Source organism: Pundamilia nyererei, unplaced genomic scaffold (genome assembly GCF_000239375.1).
Source record: "Pundamilia nyererei isolate P.nyererei 1_Seehausen unplaced genomic scaffold, PunNye1.0 scaffold00027, whole genome shotgun sequence".
Lineage (NCBI taxonomy): Eukaryota > Metazoa > Chordata > Actinopteri > Cichliformes > Cichlidae > Pundamilia > Pundamilia nyererei.
The window spans coordinates 941,171-966,317 of NW_005187428.1; the positions used below are offsets into that span (position 1 = coordinate 941,171).

The 25,147-nt window shown below is 40.3% G+C and overlaps 2 protein-coding genes across 2 annotated transcripts; both read left to right on the top strand.

Annotated features, from left to right (window-relative positions):
- Positions 1-5,471: 5,471 nt before the first annotated feature.
- edc3 (enhancer of mRNA decapping 3 homolog (S. cerevisiae)) lies at positions 5,472-9,966 on the top strand. The gene is made up of 7 exons (XM_005728041.1): positions 5,472-5,617; positions 5,845-6,010; positions 6,106-6,332; positions 6,406-6,744; positions 6,830-6,983; positions 7,383-7,600; positions 7,718-9,966. The coding sequence occupies exons 2-7, from the start codon at positions 5,847-5,849 to the stop codon at positions 8,050-8,052; spliced, it is 1,437 nt and encodes a 478-aa protein (XP_005728098.1). The 5' UTR covers positions 5,472-5,617; positions 5,845-5,846; the 3' UTR covers positions 8,053-9,966.
- A 1,394-nt stretch (positions 9,967-11,360) lies between these two features.
- Positions 11,361-24,765, top strand: LOC102214576 (tyrosine-protein kinase CSK-like). The gene is made up of 13 exons (XM_005728042.1): positions 11,361-11,841; positions 18,205-18,304; positions 18,397-18,510; positions 18,605-18,717; positions 20,773-20,992; positions 21,783-21,876; positions 22,026-22,091; positions 22,500-22,599; positions 22,684-22,774; positions 22,859-22,932; positions 23,395-23,590; positions 23,703-23,789; positions 23,992-24,765. The coding sequence occupies exons 2-13, from the start codon at positions 18,290-18,292 to the stop codon at positions 24,175-24,177; spliced, it is 1,356 nt and encodes a 451-aa protein (XP_005728099.1). The 5' UTR covers positions 11,361-11,841; positions 18,205-18,289; the 3' UTR covers positions 24,178-24,765.
- The last annotated feature ends 382 nt before the right edge of the window (positions 24,766-25,147 follow it).

Consider the following 25,147-nt stretch of genomic DNA (forward strand, 5'->3'; position numbering starts at 1 on the left):
AGTTATATCATCTACAGCTACAGGTTTCTATACAGAGGCACACAGCCCTCTTTGTGCTGCTTCGGATTTAGATCTTTTTTCTCTAACTGGAAAAATATTATCAAAATGTTTGATGTTTGTTATACATGGCAATTCCTTTTTTAGCCTCAGCAGTATTTTATTATAAACACTTGGATAAATGCACTTATTAAAAATGATCTCCCTTCACAAAAATAGTGTGACGTATAAGTAAACAAAATCATTTTGTTTACTTATACTTCACTTGGATCTTCCACTGCACAGAATTAAGTGTGTTCTGACATCAGAAGGCGGTGTTTACATTCATCTGCCCAAGAGGAAAACTTTCTTTGCACTTATTCCAGACATGTGTGATTGTGAGACATGACATGTTAGCCTGGAAGTTAGTCATGGTCCAGGAACTTATCCAAGTGCCTATGGAAAACATCAAGGTCTCATACACTGGGAAAAGACTTTAGTACAGTAGTAGTGTCTGAAAATGATTATTTGGGAGAAGCAGTATATATATGAGATATACTTCATGTCTTTAAGAGCATGGTAAAAGGATGTTCTTACTTTATTTCTTGAGTTCTTCTTTAACTCCTCTAACTCCTCTTGTGTAGACTGCAGGGTCAAAGCCACTTTTTGCCATTTCTCTGTCCAATGTGAGGCCACAGCCTTCAGTTCCTCGATGGTCTGGACCTTTACCACATCTTGTTTGCGATACTCTTCCTCCCGCTTCTCCTTCTCAAACACCTCACCCTCCAAACGCAGACACTGATTCCTCAGTTTCTGGTTTTCTAGTTCCAAGACTTCCACAGATTCCCTGAAGAAATAGTTTGACGTTTATGTAAAGAGAATTGTACTGCACTGCATAGTCAATAACGAATAAAGAAGCATCTTCTCATATTAAATAATATGTCTGATCTCCATCTCACCTGTGCTCACAGCACTTTTCCTGCATTTCTTCTCGTCTGCCTTTAATTTCACTCTGCAGTTCCTCTTTTTCTCTGATCAGCTGAGAGCACCGCACCTCCAGATCGGTGACCTGTTTGGTGTTTATGATTTTCTCATCTGTCAGCTCCTGTAGCTCGTGGTGTGATATCTCCAGCCTCTTCTTGATCATTTCAAGCTCTCCTCTTATTTTTTCATTTTCCTGGTGCAATTACAGGAAGGCAATACTTCAATTAAGAACCCTCCTCCCAACTAAAACTTATTGAAAGAATAGCTCCTCAAAAGCTTTTACAACCTCCCTGAGAGCCTTTGAGTCTTCCTTCACCACAACATCTTTCTGCTGCTGTTTGTTGTGAGTCTGCATCTCCAGGACTTGAACCCTGTGGAGAAGATTTGTCTTCTCCTGTAACGCACCCGAAAACCAAGATGTAGTTATAAATCACAGTGCTTTGATCTATGCTGTGGATTACACTCACATCACAGTTAAAAACAATACCTGTATCAGGTGATCTTTGTCACACAGAGCCTCAGTCAGTTTGGACTTTATTTCTTTTATATTGTCCTCCAACTTCAACACTTGAGTTGATAAGATGGCTTTTTCCTGAGCAAAATTAGGAAGATAATGTTTTAAATTAATTTTGATCATGTGTGTTGTAAAAACTGGACTTATGGGAGTTTGATTGCACATTGAAGGAAGTTTAAAAAAAAAAACAATTTGGTAACATCATGAAACATTTGTCATTTAAAATGGATCACATCTCTTTTCTCCAGAGCACAAACTATACAATGTTAACTGGTCAAAACAAATTTTGTTTATTGTCAGCTTTATCAGGCTTATGAGTGTGGATGTGCAATGAAATACTGAATTCTGGCAAACTGACCAGGCATGCTTGACTGATCTTGTTGTTGGCTTCGCTCAGCTCTTTCTGCAGTTCAGAATGATCCCGTGCAGTGTGGCTGAGCTTCTTGTCCGTCTCCTCTATTTGACTCAACAGCGTCCTCTGCACCTGGGTGTGCACAGAAACAGAGCGCACACTGAAGAGATGAAAATAGCAACACCACTGATGCATGACACACGACACACTTTCATGTCACTTATACAAAACTATCTGCAATAACACGAAACCATCAACCGCTGATGATTCTTAGGGAAGGTATTTTCACACAAAACACTCATCTAAATATGACGGTGCACACAAAGAACCTCCTTTACAGCACTCCCCATCAGCAGCGAACTCCTCCGACAGGACAGTGTGAGTGCCACACCACAAAAACAAGTCAGAACAAGTCCATGTTCACTTGATGTAACAGAAAAGGGCCCAATGCACACAGTGTGGCCAGACAAGTGAACTTTTTCTGATTGTGCAGCTTTCCAGATACCTTGTTGCAGTGCAGCACAGCTCACTCTGTTCCGGCATCCTGCTCAATTAGGGGATGCAGAATTTTGGTCAGTCTCCCCTGATACCACACCCTGAACCCATTGCTCCAACCACACCCTGCCTGGCTTCCAATCTTCCCCAGTACCCACTGAAACAAGCCCATCCAACAGAGGATGGACCCCACAATCCACAAGACCCAAAGGATCCCTTGGAATCAAACCCCAAGGAAAACCCCCAAAAGTTCCACACAGTCAGATATCATTTGGTGAAACAAAACGGAGCAATACAATATATGACATTTGATTGTAGCATTGTGTTAAATTGTAATATTTTTAAATTCACCTCAATAGACGCTTGAAGCTGTTGGAGTGCCTTGTTACGCTCTTCTTCTAGTATCTTTGCCTTAGTCTCAGCCTCTTTCAGAGCCTCTCTCAACTCCAGCATCTCTGTGTCAACTTTCTGCTTCTCCTGGATTAAAACCATTTTTTAGAAAAAGTGTCATTTAGCAAAGGTGAACAAGGAGTCACACCTTGTTTAGCGTGAATCTTTTATAATAATCCAATGACTTCAACATCTGTCTGTTAAGACCTTCTTGACTCACTGGTAATGTTCTGTTGAGCGAGCCCGGAGCTCTCTCGGTTGATTGATCGATGCTTCCTCTGTCCAGAGCAGACCTCATATGTAACAAATCCTTCTCCAGATTTAAGACCCTTGTAAGCAAATATCATGTGAGAATTTTTTCTTAAATTATTAAATATTTTTTTCCTGGACTTACTTTTCACAGAGTTCTCTGCACTGTCTGCTTTTTTCATTTTCAGCTGATACAGCAGCCTTCTTCTCATCCTCGAGGCCCTTCATCATTTGTGGTAGCTGCTATGGGACACATTATTACATGGTGAGAGGATGCTGTGTGCAAGACAAACCAAATACTTATCCAGAGTAGCAATCAATCCAAAACAGCTAAAGAGAATGAAAAAATCAACACACTCAAAACAAATAAGGCATTTGGTCTTAGACATTTCAATCAACTTGCCCTGCCAGGCAGCTGTGCAATAGCTGCGTTGTAGCTCGGCATGTCTCTGGTCTTCAGCCAGTCCAGTTGAGACTCAAGTCGCTCGTGAGCCTCCTGCAGCCAGTGCACCACTTCTGTTTGTCTGAAGCTACTTCCATCCCGGGCAGCCCTTAACTCAGCCCCTAATGATCGTGTGGGACTCTCAGGCCCCAGATGGGACAATGATTGCCACCTCCTTAGACCTGGGTCATTTTGCCTGGAGCCACCAGCACTGCTCGATGTTCAGAAACACATAAATTAGCCATATACCAACCTCACTGAAAACTCATGTCTCTATATAATATTCCCCCAACCTTGTGCTGACTTTGGACAGAAAGCCTGATCCTGATACAGATGCCATACCACACCATGCTGATGTCTAAAAAGAGGGGCGGGAAGCATTTTCTTTTAAATAATTACCTTCTGATTATTCAAGTTCAGAAATATAAAATGATATCTTGATCTTGCCTGGCCTGTAAAGCGAGATTTGGTGTCCCACATATCCAGGTCTGCGGAAGAAAATGGACTTGAACCCCTAAACATCCTGTAGCGTCTTCCTATCCAAGTTAATGCTCCTCTCTGTTTGGGAGATGTTACACTCCACACGTCTGCCCACGTGTCAAAGACAGATTTTCACACAAAGATGACAGCTCAACGTGTTGTGGCTATTCATAGATCATGTGTCTTGATATTTGAATTGCTTACTTCATGATCATCATCTGGTTTTAACACTTTGGGGTTGTTACGCCGTGTTTATGAAATTTAGATAATTCAGTGGTCGTTGTTCTTCATGTGTTTTTCACACCAGTCTCCATATCTAAATGCATGTATGCCATGTCATCAACTGTATCATGAGAGATAAGAACAGATGTGCATGGTGAAATTTAAACTGACTTCTGCAGATGCACTAAATGACACTTTCTCTTACCTTGATGCAGAAACCCTCTCTTGTGCACTGAGGATGCTCATTTCATCTCATGGAGTATCACGCAGCTTTGATAACACCTTTTTCAGCATATAGCCCTTTAGCGCGTGTATCCATGACAGCCTCTGCACACAGGACTCTGTTGGGTGAGTGTGTCACGGATAACACTCCTGGGATAGCCTCTGCATGAGCTCACTTTGCCTGCTGACTTACTTGTTTGTTGACACGAGTTGTCAGGAGCATCTCCCAAACGACCAACTTGTCCTTGATTAATTATGCGTAACAGTAAATGATTGACTGTGATCGCTCTAAGCACAAAAAGAGAAAACAATGCTTGATATGATTGTTTTTTTTCTTTCTTTCTGTATTTAAACTTCAGGGAGCAACATGATGGATAATCTTTGGGCAGTTCTATAAATCAGTGTGAAATATTGCACACAAGTGGCAAAATCCAAATTTGTTTCTCTGCGTTAGCAAGTCAGACCATTATTCAGAAGCACTGCTCTGTTAATGAAAATTTTTCCACCAGCAACAAATATTTAATGACTCAATATTCTACTAACCAAATCTATTTGAATTAGTGGTTTGCCATTTGCAAGTAGGTACTAGAACCCATGCTGAGATGGGATCACACCAGCTGAGACACTAATCACACCATTTCTGACTCATGAGAAGTCAGACATCATGACATCTGTATTTTGTACAAAGAAGTACTCGGTACATGTTTGTTTAAAATTATGACCTTCGTTTTCTCAGTTACACATTTTTAAAATTGCAGTTCTTCTATCAATACCACAACAATTATGGGAACAAAATACACAAATGGATAAAAATGTATATACGTCTTTGTTTGCTTGTTTTAAAATATTTGTTTCAAATGAAAATCTAGAAGTGAGGTTATACTGAGGTTTATGTGGAAGCTTTGTTTCTGCCACTAAGAAAAAAAAAGTCAAATGTCGACTTATTTATTACAATTGTGTATCTCAAATTTTTTGACTTCTGTTGAAGTCATTTCTGAGAAAGTCTGAATTTTTAGATACCATAGTCGAAATTTCAAGTTTAGTTAATGAGTTAACAAGCTTCACCACAGATTTCCAGCTGTCTGGTAAAAAATTGTTAAGCTTCAGCTCTTATTTCGAAAAGGTACTTCTTCCGGAAACAGGAAGTGGTATAAACCGTGAAAGCTTGCTCCATTCAAAAAGCTAAGAAGCTAATAGTTGAAGAAGAAACAGTTTTCTTATGAGCACTTAATATCGCAGTTTATTGAGTTGTATTGTTCAGGGGGCTCTTCATCACCGTAACTCCAAAAAGGTAAACAATTTTTTTTTCAAGGCGATATTACCTTCATATAAACTTAGCTAAGGTTGATAGCAGGCCGTGGCTAAGCTAGTCACGACTCTCTAGTAAAACCGAACGACTAGTATTTCTGATGTCCTGGTCACAAAGTTAGCTAACAGGATGATTCCTGTCTCTAGAAATCTTCTCTGACAATAATGCTACATAATTAATATTTTCTTTCTTAATAACACGTGCTGCAGAAATGGCCGCGGATTGGTTGGGTAGTTTGGTGTCAATTAACTGTGGACCAACGCTGGGAGTCTACCAGGGAGAAGTATCATCTGTAGACCAGTCCAGCCAAACCATCTCCTTAAGACAGCCTTTCCACAATGGAGTCAAGTGTCCCGTGCCAGAGGTCACATTCAGGTAAGTCTATGCTACTAAATGTTAGCTCATTGTCAACTTTTTAGCTCATCGGTTTTGTTATTTAACGTCATTCTGACTCTTATTTTTTTTCCCAGTGCCATTGACATAAAAGACCTAAAGATTTTAGATTTTAGAAATGACAATAGTCGGACTACCTCTGCTGCACCTGCAAAGGTAACCAGCGCACCGGTTGCAGTCCCAAAGGGTGACCCTAGATCTGTGGAGAAACTGAACTCTCCACAGCACTGCTCTAAAAGTTATGGAGAGCGTCATCTGGACATACCTGGCCAGCCTAAAGGATTCCGTCGAAGACATAACTCCTGTAAGTGCAATGCTGTTAAATTCACTAAAAATCTGTGGCAAAGTGGTTAACTATATATTTATCATCCCCTCAGGGTCAGCCAGTAATCGAGGGGTAAATCAAGTGACGCCGAAGAAGAATGGGGTGAAGAATGGCCAGATGAAGCAGAGAGATGATGAGTGTTTTGGCGACGGCGTGGATGATTACCTGGACACAGACTTTGATTTTGAAGGAAACCTGGCTCTTTTTGACAAAGCAGCAGTTTTCTCAGAGATTGACATATCGGAGCGTCGTAATGGTGTGAGGTCACGCGGCACACCTCAGGAGCAGACTCCTACTCGGTACCGGCATGATGAGAACATCCTGGAGGCCAAACCTGTTGTGTACAGACAGATTACTGTACCGCAGCCTGGGGCCAAAGAATACTGCACCGGCAAGTGTTTTATATTGGAATGAATGAAGTGGAGATGCAGGTAAATCAATTTAAGCCTTATTGATGTTTGCTTTACTTTCCACAGACTCTGGACTTGTTGTACCGAGTATAACCTACGAACTGCACAAGCGTCTGTTGTCTGTTGCTGAGCGCCATGGTCTGTCACTGGAGAGGAGACTGGAAATGACTGGAGTGTGTGCCAGTCAGATGGCACTTACATTACTAGGGGGGCCAAACAGGTAAGCAATTTTCTAAAATGTGCCTTTTGTTGAACTGGCAACATTTAGGAAATGATACTAATATATGGGGATTCTAAGTATCACATTATAGTTAAAATGGGTTTCAGTTTCACTTTGTTCTTTTTAAATATACTTTAAGAAGTTTTTAGTGCAGTGAAAACAGCTGTAAAACCCCCAAAATGAATATATACAAAATGCAATACTATTCCCTAGAAAGTAAATACTCCCCAGAGAGTGAGCTGCTTTGGTGGAGGTTTGTGCTCTCAGAGTACTTATTCTTTTCTAAATTTCTCTCTTGTTTCTGTTTATTTCATATTTGTCGCATCAACACTAATTAACCTAGTCATTTTGTTCTTCTAAAGTACTAAATAAAACCTTTGCTATTCCTGCTTCTTCCAGATTCACCCCGAAGAATTTGCACCAGCATCCCACGGTGGCACTGCTGTGTGGCCCTCATGTTCAGGGAGCTCAGGGCATCAGCTGCGGTCGCCACCTGGCCAATCACGAAGTGGAGGTCGTCCTGTTTCTGCCAAACTTTGTCAAAATGCATGACGCCGTGACCAGCGAGGTCACCCTCTTCAACAAAACTGGTGGCAAACAGGTGTCCAGTATCAAAGGTAGGTTTGTTTTGTGGCTTTATTGATCTCTCCCCCTCCAAATACTGTTGGCTTCATTAAAAACAAAAGCGTTGCTAAATACCTTGACATTCTTCTTTTTTCTCTGTGGCTTCACAGACCTCCCTGACACCCCTGTGGATCTAATCATTAACTGTCTGGACTGTCATGAGAACACATTCCTGATGGATCAGCCTTGGTACTGGGCGGCTGCAGACTGGGCGAATCAGAACAGAGCACCAGTGCTAAGCTTAGATCCCCCTGCTAGTGGCCAGGGGCAGGCAGTTGAAGCCAAATGGTCCCTCTCACTTTGCCTTCCACTCCCCTTAGCTGAAGGGGCTGGCAGGGTCTACCTGTGTGACATAGGAATTCCTCGCCAGGTGTTCCAGGAAGTGGGAATCAAATACCATTCTCCCTTTGGCTGCAAATTTGTCATCCCCTTGCACTCGGCATAACGGGTCAGATGGTCGACATCTCACGTCATGTTGACAGATTAAATCTTTTACCTTCCATGACCGTTTGGGTTTTGGCGCCTTATATTCCAGAGTTAGATCTGTTTTTCCAGTTTATCTGTGAAATTTCTAACTCGGCGTGTGCAAACAGATCTTTTTCCTCATACTGAAGGACCAGTGGTGATGCATCTTACAGTAGCGTAGTAGGATTAAGTGCATATAGATAGAGATAGGGGGAAAAATGTAAGCATTTCTGAAAATACAGACTTTTGGAGGGTATAGCAAGCAGTTTAATAAGATTGCTAATAAGTCTTGTTAATTCATAATGATAACCAAAGTGTCAAAGAATGCAACATTAGAGCCGTTTCAAAGAGGGAATACAGGAGAACAGTGCTGGTTTCTTCAACTTTTTATGTTAAAGTTTCTCTTGCTGTCAGTTCAAACATAAATATGGTGTCGTGCACGCCATATCTGCAATATGTGCACAGCACTTGTGGCAAAGATCATTGTCAGCGTTGTGTCAAACAAAGTCTAACCACATTTAGTTCTCCGTGCTGTAGTCACGAAGAACACAGCATCTAGTTGTCTTTGTGTATGTGCTGCAGAGAAGAGCGTCTGCTTTAGCCCTCACACATACTCAGAGCTCCTGGTTCTGGATTGTGAAAATCTAAAAGTGTACTATAGGCTTCATCTTATTGTACAATACATGCAGTGGCATAAAATGTTACGTCATGTTTTTGCTGTTTAGGGCTATCTTTTGTGAGCTCTCAAAGGCAGGAGACGCGCAGTCATAATCCTCTTCACACTTGTCTGTTATAATGACTGCATACATTCAGACGTGCGCCATGTTGAAAGTATGATATGTAAATGTTAGTCTGTTTTAGATTGCTGCAGGGACTTTTATGAGTGTGTGACTGTGTGCTTGTTCAGACATGAAGTTGACACATTAAGATGCTGACAGCTTAATGGCTGTAAGGGGCTTTAATGTTCAGATTTAAAGTGAGTAGGACAATCACTGATTTAAAACAGGAAAGTTCTGAAAGTCATGGCAATCTAACTTTCTTTCAAAGCACTCCAGTGATTAGACGCAGATTCATCTCGGTTTACACGCATGAACAATTTTCACACGTGTTGGGATCTGACGGCTTACAGTTAAGCTTACGCTGGTCTTTCCATTGCTGCCTGCAGTACTTTGCCACATTCTGTCACTGTTATGTAATGCTTTGTTGGGAATTAAGCTTGTAATATTTGTCCTAAATAACAAGGTGTTCAAATACAAGAGCTGCAGATTACAACAGCTTTTTTGTCTCTTCTGCAAATTATATTGTGATGATAAGGGCTCTGGAAACAAGACATGGCATGTAAATTAGATGCAGTCGTACCTTTTCATGATAATTTAAGGGGAAATAAGTTTATTAAACTTTGGTACAGTTATGGGATGAAGGGCTTTACTGTTGTTTGAAAGGCCCAAAGTTCTATTTGTACAACTCATGCAAAATCTTTATTGCTTCATCGAATGCCAACTAGAGTTTAGATTTGTTAAATATATTTTTCATACAGCGTCTGTTGTCTTTCAGCCATTACTGTATTATGGAGAAAATATTCAGTAGACTGCAGACTAAGTACTGATACCATATTCTCTCACAGTGAACTATCAAGTCTGCTAATTCTTGGCGATGTTGGGTTGCTGTTGCCTGTTTAGTTTGGTAGTACAGATTGGATTCAAAAGCCAACTTTGCTTTACACAATCAAAACTGGTGCAGACTTGATGAGGTCAAAGCGATTGCACAACTTCGGCAAGTTTTTGCAGAATTGGATGTTTCATATGCAGAAGTTAATAGAAGTCTGTCAAAGCGGAGCCCGAAGTGGCACAATTATAAGTGACACTTTGGCTAAAAATAAGTCCGACCGAACAGGTTGAAGTGATTTTTTTTTTTTTTTTTTTTTTTTTTTTTTTTTTACCAAATGTTACTTTCTGTGTGGTGGGATTCAAATGTATTTCAATTCATTTGTGCTGATGCAGCGTCCCACACTTGAATACTTTCTAACCAATAAAATTGGCTTAAAAAAAAAAAAGAACTGCAGGATTGGGCAATCGTGGAAATCACAAAATATTCTTGATTCTTGTGTTCACACTTTTATTTCAGGACATTAAGCTGATATTTAACAATACACTAAATCACAAACTGTGAAGTTCACGTGCAGCTGCTTTTTTTTTTTTCTTCCCTTTGATGCCTTGATTGGAGGCATGTCTACTCAGATCTTTCAAGCAATGAATGTAACCATTTGCTGCTTGTGAAACACCACATTGATTTGAAATGTGTCCAGAAGTGTATTACGTTGAGGTTACCAATCTGTGTCGGATCTGCATAGCTGTTCTCTAACGTGCCCTTATTTGGAGTTGGATTGTGTATTCTTTGAAATTGGTGTAAGAAAGGCTAAATTTAAGCAGTCCACACATTCTGAGGATTTTTTTTATTTTTTATTTTTGAAAGTCATTGTAATTGTTTCTTTTGTGTAAATTAATCTGCACAGACTTCATGTACCGATTTGCCCAAAGTTACTTTCATACTTAAGTATTTTGTCCTTTCGCTAACATTCCTCTGACTGCATGTGTTATGTCACATCTGTTGAGACAAGTCTGGCTTGGAAACGTCATCAGCCAGCGTTGCTGAATGTGAATAAAATGAGTTTAGTTCGTCTTTGGCCACTAGGGGGCAGTGAATAAAACTTTTATGGTGGTTCCCTTTTGTTCTGCTGTAATGACAACTTTGTGTACTTAACACTATTTTCTCATCAACGGCAACAAAGAAAGGATTGTATATCAATAAAATGTGAACAGTCGAAGAACTTGGATCAGTCTGACTTTTTACAGGAAATATGTTTGTGCAAGTCTTTTTGCAGCAGCAGCAGCAGATGGGGATTCCCTCCTCCCCCTGCACCCCCATTTTTCTTTTCTTTTTAATCATTTTTATATGTCTTAAATGTTAAGGGCAGACATGCATATTAACTCGAGAAATATATAGACACGCAACTTTGCAACACAGAATTTTTTTTTTTTTTTAGTGAGTTCCCTTTGAAGCCTCATGTGCAAAGTGCTGCTCAGTCTTAATATGTCACATCTGCAGGTTGAACCAATTAAATGAAAACAACTGCACCCACGCTGTCCCTGTATCTTGGTTTCTTGTTATTATTGCCTCATCGATGATCAAATTCCTTCACCGAATTGACTGAGACATATCCTGTGGGGACTTATTTTTAGTTGTCAGCAACGCGCATGCGCAAAATCAAGGTGGGGCCAAAAAAAAAAAAACTTGAATGTGACGGGGAAAAGGAGTAGCGCAGAGCGAACTTGACTCAAATTAAGTTTAATCCTTTTTAATTACTCACCGCGATTTTACTGAGTAATACTTATCGCCGTGGCGGGAGTTTTTATTTCTCCCTCTAAACGGAAGGACGACACAAAAGAGGCGATACATCTGTGGAAGTTTACTTTGTTTTGCTGTCTTTTTTCATTTATAGGTCTGTTTTGTAAATAGTCTTGACTGGAGACGCATCAACGCCGCTGCCTATTGTTTTTAGTCGAGTTTCGTTTGGTGCCGTTCAAGTTTTCTGATCACCTGAGACAGTTTTCACTTCTTCCTCATCAGGACTGGATGTGTTTTGCGCTTCAGCATCGACTGTCGGTTATTTATTGCGTGAATGGCAAACTGTGCTCTCCTGTAGAAGGAAAAACAAACGTGCGGAATCACCTGTAAGCGCTTCAAATCGGCTGCTTTTACCTGCAAACAGGTAAGATTTCAAGTTTGAGACAGAGATGGCTTTAAATTTTAAAATGTGCTGTTTATTTTAAAGTAGATGCAGTGACTGACAGCTCTGGCGGAGATAAATGTTAGGATGTCGAATGGGCATGGATAGTTTATTCAAACATCACAGTGAAAAAGTCTTTTTTTAAGTGAGTTGATTATAGACGTGGCCCTACTAACATCCTCCTCCAAACTTCTACCACTTCCTCTGACTTCCTGGGGTGAAGAAGAAGCTGCAGCGCACAGCTGTCCACATTGCTGTGTTATAACATGTTGGGTGACTAGTAATAATCTGCTTTCGAGCTGGAGAGCAGCATTCATTCCCACTGTCACGGACTTTGGGATCTTTGACAGCTTTTTGAAGTTTTGTTAACGGTGTGCGCACTTTCACGTGCACGTGCATGCTACAAGTTGCAGAGCGGCGCTGTTAAATGTTCGTCGGGTAGGCTGCACCCGTCAGAAAATGGCAAAAAGCGATTAATGCACGTCAGAAAACAACATTTCCGCTATCAGAGATCTAGCTGAGCGGAGCATCTCTCGGGTGTGTTTTCTGGGTGATGCCCTTTTCGCTGAAACGGGACTTCCCTCCTTTTTCGGACAAAGTGTGAAGTGTGCGCTGGTGCAGCAACGGATCTCCTGACCAGCAAAGATTCTTCTTTTAGAGTACGATAAACTGTAAAGAAAGATTAAGCTGTTGAAACAGGATGGAGAGAAGTTCGTAAAACCGCAGCAAAGCTTTGCTGCTGCACCATGTGTCACGCCTGGCTGCATGAGCAGCAGCAGCCTTGCACTGCACTTCACTCTGCGCTGTGCACACAGCACCCATAAAACAGCCTGCATGTGATCGCGCCACAGCGAGGAAAGGTCCATCCGCTGTTCAGGCACGGCAGTTTCGACTTATATGGTGTTTTTGATGCCGTGTTTCCTTGGTGAAGTCAACATGACCAAACGTTCTCCAGCGTGAAGAGGTTTGGTACGTCATGCGAACTTTGGATGGCAATAAAATGCAAAGTTCACTAGAATGGCTGGCTGGCCAAAATGCAGGGGATTGCCCCTGATTAACAATCGCTTATCCTTCTTCCTGCTACGCTGAAAACAACCTTGTTTCTCAGTTTAGCTTTTGTGTTTGTTCATGATAAATTGGATACTATTTTAAGTACACACCTAGTTTTTAACACCCCCCACCCCAAGCGTCACAGGAAAAACTCTGAGCTATTAAAAGTGATACAATGATGGTCTGTGCTTCGGGTCCAAACACTGGACTCGCACTTCCTCTCTCAGATCCTACAGACGTTTGTTTCAGTCAGCTGTGCAAAAGCACCACAGTCCAGCTGCTGCCCCTAAAGGCAGAGGTGACTTCCTTCTCAGGAACATCTGCTGGCTGTTGTTATAGACCCCCACCAGCCTTCTCTTTGTGCTCATTACTGTTCACTGGATGTGTCTGTCTGTGTGCCAGCCAGGTGGCAGCTCAGTGGATGTTGACAAAAGTCAAGTGTTTATTTCTCTCTCTGCTGCCTGCTGCTGTTACAGTGTTGCTAACAGGACAGTAGTATCAAAGCAACTGAAGAGCATCATGAGGCTGGAGTGCTGGCCCTCTGCTGCACTTAGAGAAACGATAGGAGCCTTTAGTAAAAGAATCAATCAGATGATTTACTGAGATGAACCACTAGGTTAATGTTAACAACACATTTTTACGATCCTGCAAAATCTTAAGAATTAAACGCTGTATGATGTATCATTATGTCATCAACAGGCTTTAATGCTTTAAATAATTTGAATTTGAGCGGTGCTTTTCTACACTTTACACACAAGCCACGTTCATGTGTTTTTAATACTTTTTCCTGCAGTGCATTTTCTATTATTACAGGGGGTTCAGGATCCATCCCATTTATACACAAAGACCCACTCTACCTGAGCCACAGTCTCATTTTATGATCTCATGGTCTTCGATGTGTGACTAAAAGAAGAGGGAGTCATTTCTGATAGCTCTGGGGAATAAACAATTAGCTAATCCAGCCTCCCACCGTGCACAATCAACATTTTCACCTCGGTTATTGTCTGTGAGTAAATGAGGGAGTGGCAGATTTTAGGTCAAAGAAGATGTTTTTACATTCTTGTCCTGTCTTGCTCCGTGCAGTCAGGCTGCCGCTGATTAGTTCAGTAAAGACTGCAACTGACTTGCACAAGAAGGCACAAGAGACAAGTGTTGATCAGTGGTTTGATTTGGACAACAGGATTGTTTTAAACTGCAAGAACATGCGATATTATACCATGTAAGAGCTGTATGAGCTTATTTTGCAGTTATACAGTCCAACACTATTTATTAGTCACTCTTTATGATTAAACTAATCGACTGTGGCTTCCTTTTATTTTTGGGAATGAATGTTGTCCATCGCCTCCCTTCATTCAACTCATATCTGTGTATGTGCACAATTATGAGATTTATGTCTACAATTAATGTAGAGCAGTAAACACAAAACGGAACAGTGAGCAAAATTTAAAGATCAAGTCACATCGCTGCCCTTAAAACTGCTCAGTGGATGCATTGATGATGATGTTGGATCTAATGAGACTGGGGTCAGCAGAAATTTGACTCACTCACAATGAGATCCTTTGCTGCTTCCTGAAAAAAAGCAAGCTGTGGCTCCATGCAGAGCTCTGTGGAAATGGCAGTGGGAGTCTGTGGCAGAATGAGCTCTGTCCCGTTCACTCAGCTGCTGGTGGCCTGCTGCTGGGAAGCATTCAGCGTCCCAGAAGAGATTAATATGAAAAAAGGGGAAAAAAGCTGCTGACCCCGTTGATACATTCTTCTTTTGACGAGACTCTTTACAAAGGGTTTCCCTCACACATATTCTGTTGCAGTCCACAACTTCTGGTGGCTTTCAGAGCATCGTCAGCATAATGTCCTGCTTCGAGGTAAAACTCAGATGATTGTACTTTTGATGTGTTTCAGTCACAAAATAACCTTGTGGATCTGGAAATGCTGATTTGGAAACCACCATTTAAATCTGTAGTGAAAAAAAAAACTACTTTTAACAGCGCCCAAATATTCAGTGTTTAGGAATAACTGATACATATGAAGACGATGCATTTCAATTTTGGGGGGAAAATACTTTGAGGCTTAGCGATAACCTTCCAGCTACTTTCATCTCTTATATGGTGTCTATCTGCCTTTAATCTTGTCTTCAACACCTAAAATGCAGTACAGTCAGCCTGGGATCAGGTGATCATCCTGGCCAGTCAATCCTTTAGATAATCTGGTTTTATATTTAGGATTGTTACCTTGCTTGATGATGAAAAGTGGAAAAAAATTGAATTAGCAGGTCCAATATTGGATTTAAAATCAAATGTGCTGAAGCACAGAGCCAAAATATGAAAAGCCTGTAACTGTCCACATACTCTTGGTTTGGACTGTGTGACATCAAGTATTTGATACATTGTCATAAAAGTTTATTCCAACAGTCGCAGCCTACAGTACACCAACATTGTCGACTTTGGCGAACACCCGACGTTCCCTGTATTACATCAGCGGCTTTTCATTTTGGGGTCGTAGTGAAATAGATCCTAAATTGAATGGGGTACAGCTGTATGGACAGATGGTCTACCACCAGACGTTTCTGAAAAAATAGTCAACTGTATTAATCTAGGTAAGCTTATCCTTTAGTTAGAGAGGTCATGATAGTTATGCACAATATTAATGTATTATTCCCTTCTGCAGGTAGGGATTGGCTTTGAATGTATTCACAAAAAAAACTATTTAATATTAAACAACAGCTCTGACTTTTACTAACATAAGTAAAAATGTCCCAGTGGCCACAATGGGAGTTAAGTGGCCTCAATGTGTCGAGTCACTCTATAAAAAACCTTGTGACTATAAAATTATGATTTTTTTTACAGTTTACCTGAAAATAAAATGCAGAGAAAGTACATTTCATAATAACTGAATCATAGTGAACAGAGTGCTTGCAACTCCCTCACTTTTGGGATCTCCATACTGAACATCCCGACACAACAAACACACAACTTTACATTCTCTCTCTCTTTTTCTTTGTTAAAATTGGACTAGGTTACATTGTTTCATTTATAATCGGCAGCTAACACACGCTGTCTTTTGGACTCTCTGTGATGTCTCTTGGCCAGTGTTGGTGGTCTAAATTTGGGAAATGCCCGATGTTCACACTTTGTCCTAAGATGAGATAACGTTTCCTTTATTTATCCTACAGATGGGGATTTCCTTTGTTATCACAGTTAAAATGTAATACCGGTAATAGTAATGTAAAATAGGTATATATTTAGATTAAAAGATACTGAAAACTTATTATAGAATAAGACAAAATCTTTTCAAAATAAACGATGCAGAAACAATAGCTTACTAAATGTAGTTTTAGCTGGTAAAAAGCTTGTTTTCTTTTAATAATAAAGCAGGGACTTTGAGGTTTGTTCTTATTTGGCATGAGATTTGTTTGGGGAGCATAGGATCATGCAACATAAGGTAAAAGCATGGGTCATTACCAGATTGCTCGAGTTGGGTTAAAATTGTGTCGTTGCTACAGTTTTGATTTTATTTAATAATTAATAATTTAATAATGATGAATAAACCACATGAAGCTGTGGGTGATGGTACTGTCGTTGGTTTATGTGGCGCTTTCGTCATTAACAGGTTGATGAATTTGCTTACCAGAAGGTTGCGCTCATGGGAAATTGATGAAATGCCCAAAGAGTATAGAAGTCATCTCGAAGCCCCTGTGAATGCACACACAAATTTTCACAGCAACACTTGTAATAGTTAGTTCAAGCATTCAAGTCAAGATCTGTGATGTGCTGACCCACAGACCTAAAGTGAGATCTTCATAGCCACACCAACAGCACGGCTAAAAATATCACATGCTTTTCTGACTTCTCTCTTATTTTTCCATATGAACAGACAGAATGTTTTTCTCACCACAGTTTTGCATTTTGGTGTGTGTCAATAATTTGTTTGTCTTTAAAGTCTTTGTAAAGATAAAAAAGAAACACACACACACACACACCACAGCTGCACACAAACACACCTACACAAGAATAACTGGCCCACAGCAGCTCGGTTATCTTTGCCTTTCTTTGACTGTCTGCACATAGTAGAGCTGGGTTGGGGTGAGCAGAGTGGGGCTGTTCTTAAGGGTGTGGGAAATGTGTCCAGATAGTTTTGTCCCTTGATACAGGAGACAGCTGCACCACTCCATAAGGGACCACATCCATCACATCCCCATGGTGCGGTGTGATGACAGTCTCGTGATAGTTTTTAGACACACGCTTGTCTGAGAAATGGCGGGCTATTTATTTAAACAGAAAAACACACCAGATGGAAGAAGCGTTATAAGAGAAGAGGATTTCTTTCATTTATCGCGTTTCTAAGCAATCCACTCTAAAGTTGGTGTGTACAGAAGTTGGGATGTCGTACAGGAAGTTGACTGCACTGCAGTGGACATGTCAAAGGATGTGACCTCATGTAAAGTGACAGTTTATCAGAGCCAGGATTTTCCCTGAGCTCTGACCATTTGAGCCCTGCCACCTCTTCCTGGGAACAGATAGAGCAAGAGAGGAAGTGGGGTTTGGGGGGAAAGAGAGAGGGAGGATGTGGAGCATGACTTAATCTGTAGGTCATCATTTAACTATGATGTCTTTGCTCTGATTGGTTGTGTGTTTATGTGTGTGTGTATCATGGAAACACAGGCCCCGGGGTTACTCAGGCCTAAGGTTAGTGTCACAGTGGCTGTTTTATTGACATAAAGTAATGCTGGGCTGGATGAGTCCCTGGGGCCTGGTCAGATCTCACCACAAGTTTGCATTCCAGGGTTGGAAGAGAGCTATCTTGATTCCTACAAAGCCCAGTCATTGAGTTTAAGATGGAGAACCAGTGTGTGCCTTATTTTAGGTCAGACCAAGCTAGGTTTTCACATGAAATACACAGTAGGGAGTAGGTTGCATTTTGGTCTCTTTATCTCTTACTTTAGCATGTCAGAGTGCATTTCTTACTTTGTATGAAATATTCTACAGTGAAAGAGCTTCTTTATGTTGGCACTGTTTTCCTCCGTCATGGAAACATTATGCACTAGTTGTGAAAGTGTGTTTAAAAAAAGAAAACCTGTTAGTTCTGCTTTCTGTCTGAGCGAGTTATTTTTACCGACACTGTCTGATCTGACGTTACTCCAGTGTGCTGTGATAATGGCTCATCTGCTTGCTTCGAATTACCATGTGCCCCCGTACAGCGAAACCACAAATTCATTATCTTCCTGAGAATTTGCTTGCGGTCGGGTCAGTATCAGTAAACAGGGGGACATCCTAGTTACTCTTCTGCTCGCTTTCACAGGTACTGCGTGCGCGTGTGTGTGTTTACCAGCTCTAATGGTAGGAGCTAGCAAACCTCACCTGTGAGAGGATCGAACCGCCTCACCATGACAGAGGTCCAGGTAAGGTCCAGGTGGTGTGTGACAAAAATTGCAAGCACAAATGAAAAAATATGGATTTTTACTGAAACAGTGACCGTCCCTCGCTTTTATAGAACCCATGGCCGCAGGGCACAGAGTGTGTGGCCAGGTATAACTTCAAAGGCACAACAGAGCAGGACCTGCCCTTTAACAAAGGAGACGTGTTGACTATCATTGTTGTCACAAAGGTAACATTTCTTTTTTGTTGTCTGCGTTTCTATGAAGACACAGCTCTGTGTTTGATGCCATGCGGCGCCGCTCAGTAAACTTTTTGCATTTCAGGATCCAAACTGGTACAAGGCTAAAAATTCTGCAGGCCGCGAGGGAACGATCCCAGCCAACTATGTCCAGAAAAGGGAAGGTGTGAAAAGTGGGGGAAAGCTGAGTCTAATGCCGTAAGTATATAGATTCTCATGAGCATCGGTTGTCTGTATCTCTTGCCGCAGCACCATCTTTGTGCGGCTTTTTTAGCAGTGTTTAAAATAGCTTGACTTTGCCCTCTTCCATGGCTGTGTGGTTGCAGAAGGCTGATGGCCTATTTGTCGTGGCAATTGCACAGTAGTTGTGTGAATGGAGACCACAGTTTGGTTGAGCTGTGTTGTAATTGCAGTGCACGTCTGTCTGCTTCCACCTCAGGTTTGCATGAACTCTGCACAGTTTCCTGTTGTTTCTTTTCTATTTCAGACTGAAGTAATCTAAAAAATCTCCCCACTTGTCCACGTCATGGGTTTGCTGCTGCAGGCATGTGCATATGTATGAGTGCCAGCTTTATTTAGAACGCACTTGCTGATAAACTTTAATGCAAATCGAACTGTACCAGAAACCAAATAAGATAATAATTTTCCTTTAGCATAAGGTGCCTAGGATTGAGCTTAACTCATCAGTTGCTATGTATAAATGTATGCTTTCAGACATGTGATATCTCATTCACAGTTGCTTTAAAAAAATGCCTTCTCTTGGAAATGGAAATGAGTAAAAGAAAACCAACTCTCACATAGTGTGCAGTTCTCAGTAAATATTACCAGTAATGAATATGAGCTTACACTGATAAAAGGGGATCTTGACCTCAAAAAGTTCTGTATTACGAGCTAAGATGAGAACCCGTAATACAGAACTGAAAGGAAAACTTTATAACGATACTTTCCTTTCAGCTCGGAGGGAAACTGCTTCTGTGTCTGTAAAGAAAAGCTTTCCAACAAGCTTTATTGTGTGATATTTAAATGTAACTTTTGTATGGAGCCAAGTGCAAATGCATATGCTGTACATTCCAAAAACCACATTTAAATATGTGACAGCCTCTGTTGTATAACTGGTTGCAGTGGATATGCAAATCACCCTAATCTATATATCTGGATGATGAAGGCAGTAGTTGTTTAATTTGCATTAAAGCCCCATTTAAGGTTTGTGATAACACTGTGAGGTTGATTAAACGCGGAAAGATGAAAATTTTTCAAAGACTAAAGCAATAATCAGCCACAAATATCCCTTTATTTTGTGTTAGGAAGGGAGATTTAGCTTTTCCTGTCTTTGCACGTGTTGTCTGATTAACAGCTCTAAGCATTATTTTAATAGTGAGGAACGTGGGAAAATGGACAAATAGGTACAGTAGCTATAAAAAAAATTACTTTCAGCTTGAGTTGTTGAAAAAAAAATCAGCTTCAGCACTCTTAGAATGAATATTTTTGTTTTGACCTTCCTCTGGCAAATGCATACATGCGTACACCACCGAACACTCAGCCAGTACCAGGAAGCTACAAACCTATGAGCAAAACACACCTGTCAGCATGAGAGAAAGAAACTTTGATATTAAGGCCTGCTAGTGTAACTTCCCTTTGATGACCCAGCCAAACTTTAAAGCAGTTTTTAGCGTGTAAGAACGCGCTGCGAGAACCAGTTAGTTTACTGAATGTGGTTATTTATAATCCCGACTCTTAATATAGCGGCTACACTGAAAACCATAATACCCAAATAAATTTTTTTTTAAATAATAAATGTAATCTGTTCAGCAGACACTGGTGCCGTGGCTTTACATGGAAAATAGAGCGTATGAACAGTAACAGAAAGTGAAACATCAAGGTTACAGTTGTTTTCTCCCAAATGCACAAAATATATATATTTACTTACAATATATATGTTTGTAAAAAGAAGGAACGTGACAGTGTAACAAGTAAAAAAAAGTCAAGCGTAAAATGAAATGCACAATCAAACCATCTAAGGCTTTAAAAGACCCAGTTTAAGAATGACTGGATCCAAGTGGGTAAAATAGGAGGAAGACATTTAACTAATAATGTTTGTTAATGATTGATGCAGACAGTAGAATGGATGCAGGCACAGTCTATATGTTGTTATTGGATATGTCACGTGTACATACAGCTGATGTGAATTTGGAGTTGCTGGGCTGATCTGTTGGTTTTGTCGGTGTACTGATTTCTGGCTACCTCTTCCACCAGATGGTTTCATGGCAAGATAACTCGGGATCAGGCGGAGCGGTTGCTTAACCCCCCTGAGACAGGCCTGTTCTTGGTGCGGGAAAGCACTAACTTCCCTGGCGACTACACTCTGTGTGTGAGCTGCGAAAATAAGGTGGAGCACTATCGCATCATCTACCACAACGGCAAGCTCACCATCGATGAAGAGGCCTATTTTGAAAACCTCATGCAGCTTGTAGAGGTAAGGTGTAAATTGGGCTTTTATTTCTAAATAAAACAAAGTGTTTCTGATATTTTCTAGGAGGCTATATTGAGCATCAGTCTACTGTAAGCATGTTTTAGCCTCCCCATGTTACTGTGCTAGTTCAGAGAGTCTGTGCAGTTCCTGGAACATATAATGAACAGGAAGTATCAAAGAGGAAGTGAACAGTATGCTGAGGTTCAGAGTTCTAACCTCAAACAGATACTAGGTCTTTACTCTCAAAATGACTGCTTTTCCTGTGTGAAATGCTTATTTTGAACAGCAACATACTATTTATTCTGCACAGTAAAGTAGATTTGTGTCTGTAAGTTCTGGCCAACTGAAGCTTTTCAGTCAACCATTGCATGTGGTTTTGACCGTATTTGACCAGGCAGCCCTCTGTTGGTCACAGGTATACACTATTCAATGAGTTTTACTCATGTTTTTTTACAGAAGTTCACAAAGGTTTGAACTTCAAGCTTCAATTTCTTTTAAAATACAGCTACAGCACCCACAAGCAATATAAGAAGGACAAAGATAAGTAGCGAAACCCACAGCTGTACTCATTAGGTGCTCTAAACCAATGCTTTAAAAGATGATGCAGAGTGAAAGTTGCTATTCAAATTGGTTTGAGCTTTTTTCTGCAAATAAATGAAGGGGGAATTTTCTTTCCAAAATACTAAAGCTGCTTTGAAGCTCTGAATGTGGTTCTGATAGTTTCTGTCATGGTAAAAGTTCCTTTGCTCTTATGAGGCCATGTGCACTGTATTTTATCTCTTATTCTATGTAGCACTACACCAAAGATGCTGATGGCCTCTGCACCAAACTAATCAAGCCAAAGCTGGAGGAAGGGACGGTGGCTGCGCAGGATGAATTTTCCAGGAGTAAGCTTGCCGGTTCTTTGTAACTTGTACAGCAGGGACATTGTGGATTTTTATTATTATTTTCATTTTTCTTTTATTTATTGTTCTTGATGATCAAAAGCTTGTTTGCGTCTCAGCTGAATTCTGTTTCTACTTTCAATGATGAACAGGCGGCTGGTCGTTGAGCAGAAAAGACCTCAAGCTGCAGCAGGTTATTGGAAAAGGAGAATTTGGAGGTAAGTAGATTAGGGTTCATGTTAAGATGAGCTTAAACTCCATGGTGAGTTTAAGCCCAGTCTTAATTTCTTGCATGAAACAGAAATCAGAGCAACATAAAGATGTGACGCATCATATGCTGCATTTGGGTGTAAAGGATTTTGCCTAAAAAGACATTTAAGCCCCAAATATTAAATATTCCTCATCGCAGAACCACCAAATTTCATTTCATTACTGTGAAAACCATGAGATTGTGCCATGAGGTTCATATATGGACTGTTCTTCTCCTTGTAATCGACATAAAAGTTAGAAAACTGTTCAAATTTAATTGCTGTGAACATGTCATTTGCCGCATTGCCGTCTTACTGTTGGTTTGGGGTCGTATAAAAGCAGCTTCACTGATCAGTTCATTGCTTGTGATTATTCAGATGTGATGGTGGGAGACTACAGAGGGACCAAAGTAGCTGTGAAGTGCATCAAAAACGACGCCACAGCGCAGGCCTTTATTGCAGAGGCTTCTGTCATGACGTAAGGAAATTAAACATTTGTTCTGGCGCGTTTTAGAAACATAAATGGACACGTACTGACTGCTCTGCTTGTCCCCTTCATCAGGCAACTACGGCACGATAACCTGGTACAGCTGCTTGGAGTGATTGTGGAGGAGAACGGAAGTCTTTTTATAGTTACTGAGTATATGGCAAAGGTAAGTGGCTGAGTGTCTGATAATCTCCCGACGTGGTGAATACTCTGTATAAAACATATAACATGCTTTTGTTGTTGTTGTTAGGGCTGTTTGGTTGACTATTTACGTTCCAGAGGCCGGACAGTACTTGGTGGAGAAGCTCTCCTACATTTTGCATTGTGAGTATTTCTGCAGCGAACCACAATTTCGGCAGTTATTCTGTTGTATTTTATGCTATGTTAGTATTAGCAGAGCGGTGTTGCAATAGCTAGTGATCAGAGAGGGAGGAAATTCAGCTCTAAAGAGGGGCATATTTTGCAGCACAAAGAGCAGATTATATCTCATGAGTCTATAGATAAGAGGTTAAAGTTGTGGTTGATGTTTATTCGAATTTAAATCTTTATCAGGTATTCTTTAAAGGACCACTTAGCCCATATATTTAAAGACAACACGGTTAGCAGATAAAAGGGTTATTTTATTATCTTAAAAGGCCATTTTATCTTCCCACTGAATGGTAGAAATCAGTTATAGTAGTTTCATTTATTTAATTTTTAAATTTTTTTTTATTTTCGTGCCATGACAAAAAGTTGATTCGACACGCCTGAGCCTGGCGTTTGTTACTTTTTCTTTTACTTTCACAGAGACGTCTGTGAAGCCATGGCGTATCTGGAGACCAATAACTTTGTTCACAGAGACTTAGCCGCACGAAACGTTCTCGTGTCAGAGGACAACATGGCTAAAGTCAGTGATTTTGGCTTGACCAAGGAGGCCTCTTCCACTCAGGATACCGCTAAGCTCCCCGTGAAGTGGACGGCACCTGAAGCACTGAGAGAAAAGGTGCGCTGCTTTAGAGCTGTTCTGAGCCGTGTGCTTTGCCGTGCATAGTTTGTGTATCCAAAACACAGTGAAATAAACTCTTAATATCCTTTTTTTTTCTATTTGTCATTAGAAATTTTCCACCAAATCAGATGTTTGGAGCTACGGTATTTTGCTGTGGGAGATTTACTCTTTTGGCCGAGTTCCTTATCCGAGAATTGTAAGTATCAGTTTGTTTTTGTGCATAAAAAAATATGCTGGAATAACAGCTTTGGATTAGGAAAACAATGACTTTTTAAAATTCAAAATCAATAATAATAGTACTTTGTGATCGCTCTCGAACATCCATATATGTGTTATGAGTGTAGCCCTAGGTTTAAAGGACCAAAATGTTCAACAAACAAATCTGGTCTTTCCCGTAGCCATTAAAGGATGTAGTGCCTCGAGTGGAGAAAGGCTACAAAATGGACTGTCCTGACGGCTGTCCTGAAGTCGTGTATAACATCATGAAACAGTGCTGGAACCTGGATCCCGCCGCCCGACCAAGTTTTCAGATGTTGAAAGAGTGGATTCAGCATATCACCCAAGGGATGGGAAAAAGACAATGAGGGATCTGATAAAACAGACACAACATAGATCCTCTTTTTTCATTTTGACCACTGAGACCATAACTGTGGAATTTAAAAAAGAAATTTCACAAGGACTGTACAATTTGGCAAAATTCACAACAAATACTGTTTTCATTGTGCTTTTTTAGCAAACATCAGGTTGTTCAGACTGCAGTGACTTTCTTAGTCGAGTGGCGCCATCAGGTTTGTCTCGTCTCGTCTTCTTGCACTTTGTTATCCAGAGTGAATGATTAACTGTCATCAACAAGTCTGTCCTTAGAACACAGTGCTGCCTCAGAACCAGTGCCTTGACGTGCTTCCACGTCTTTTTTTGTCCTTTACATCAACATCCTTAACGTAACGGTAGTGTCCTTTTAATTTCACGAACCTGTAAAAAGTAACTTAATTTGACTCAGCCGACTGAATCTGTTTAAAACTGAAAGATGCTTCAATAGTAGAATTGCAATTTTGATACGTCGTTGTCTTTTTTGGAGGATTTTTCTCCTAATGATATCAGGTACACCATTTTTGCATGAATGTTGGATTTTTTTTTGCTTAAAGGACAAAATTTCAAAGAAAGAATAATAATTATCCAACTTTATCTTTTTTTCTCTTGTATGATATTAAATGTTTTATGACTACGTTTTCATCCTCCCGTGAGTCGAAAAGGAAAAGGTTTTTCATCTGACATCCTAAAATGTTTTATCAGACAATATTTTGGGATTTGAGCAAACTATCAGGATTTTGTGAGAAAGAGAAACAGAGAATGTTAATACTTGTACTGTACTGTCGTTTTCAACAATAAAAAAACAAACAAACCAAAAAACCCTTTTGAAAATATTTTCTGAATAATTTTTTTAACATTCTTTTGAAATTATATTAAAAGTTTAACAGTTTTTAAATTGTAAATTGCTATTTTCTATTTCACTGGATGTATTTGAAGACTTTTTTGAAGATACTCATTATCTAT

What these genes read in the sequence shown, in the direction of transcription:
- edc3 (XM_005728041.1), top strand. Translation starts at nt 5,847, where the DNA reads ATGGCCGCGGATTGGTTGGGTAGTTTGGTGTCAATTAACTGTGGACCA. An exon ending in GTGCCAGAGGTCACATTCAG is followed by an intron (nt 6,011 to 6,105) that starts GTAAGTCTATGC and finishes TTTTTTTCCCAG; the next exon opens with TGCCATTGACATAAAAGACC. An exon ending in GGCCAAAGAATACTGCACCG is followed by an intron (nt 6,745 to 6,829) that starts GCAAGTGTTTTA and finishes TACTTTCCACAG; the next exon opens with ACTCTGGACTTGTTGTACCG.
- LOC102214576 (XM_005728042.1), top strand. An exon ending in CTGAAGCACTGAGAGAAAAG is followed by an intron (nt 23,591 to 23,702) that starts GTGCGCTGCTTT and finishes ATTTGTCATTAG; the next exon opens with AAATTTTCCACCAAATCAGA. An exon ending in GAGTTCCTTATCCGAGAATT is followed by an intron (nt 23,790 to 23,991) that starts GTAAGTATCAGT and finishes TCTTTCCCGTAG; the next exon opens with CCATTAAAGGATGTAGTGCC.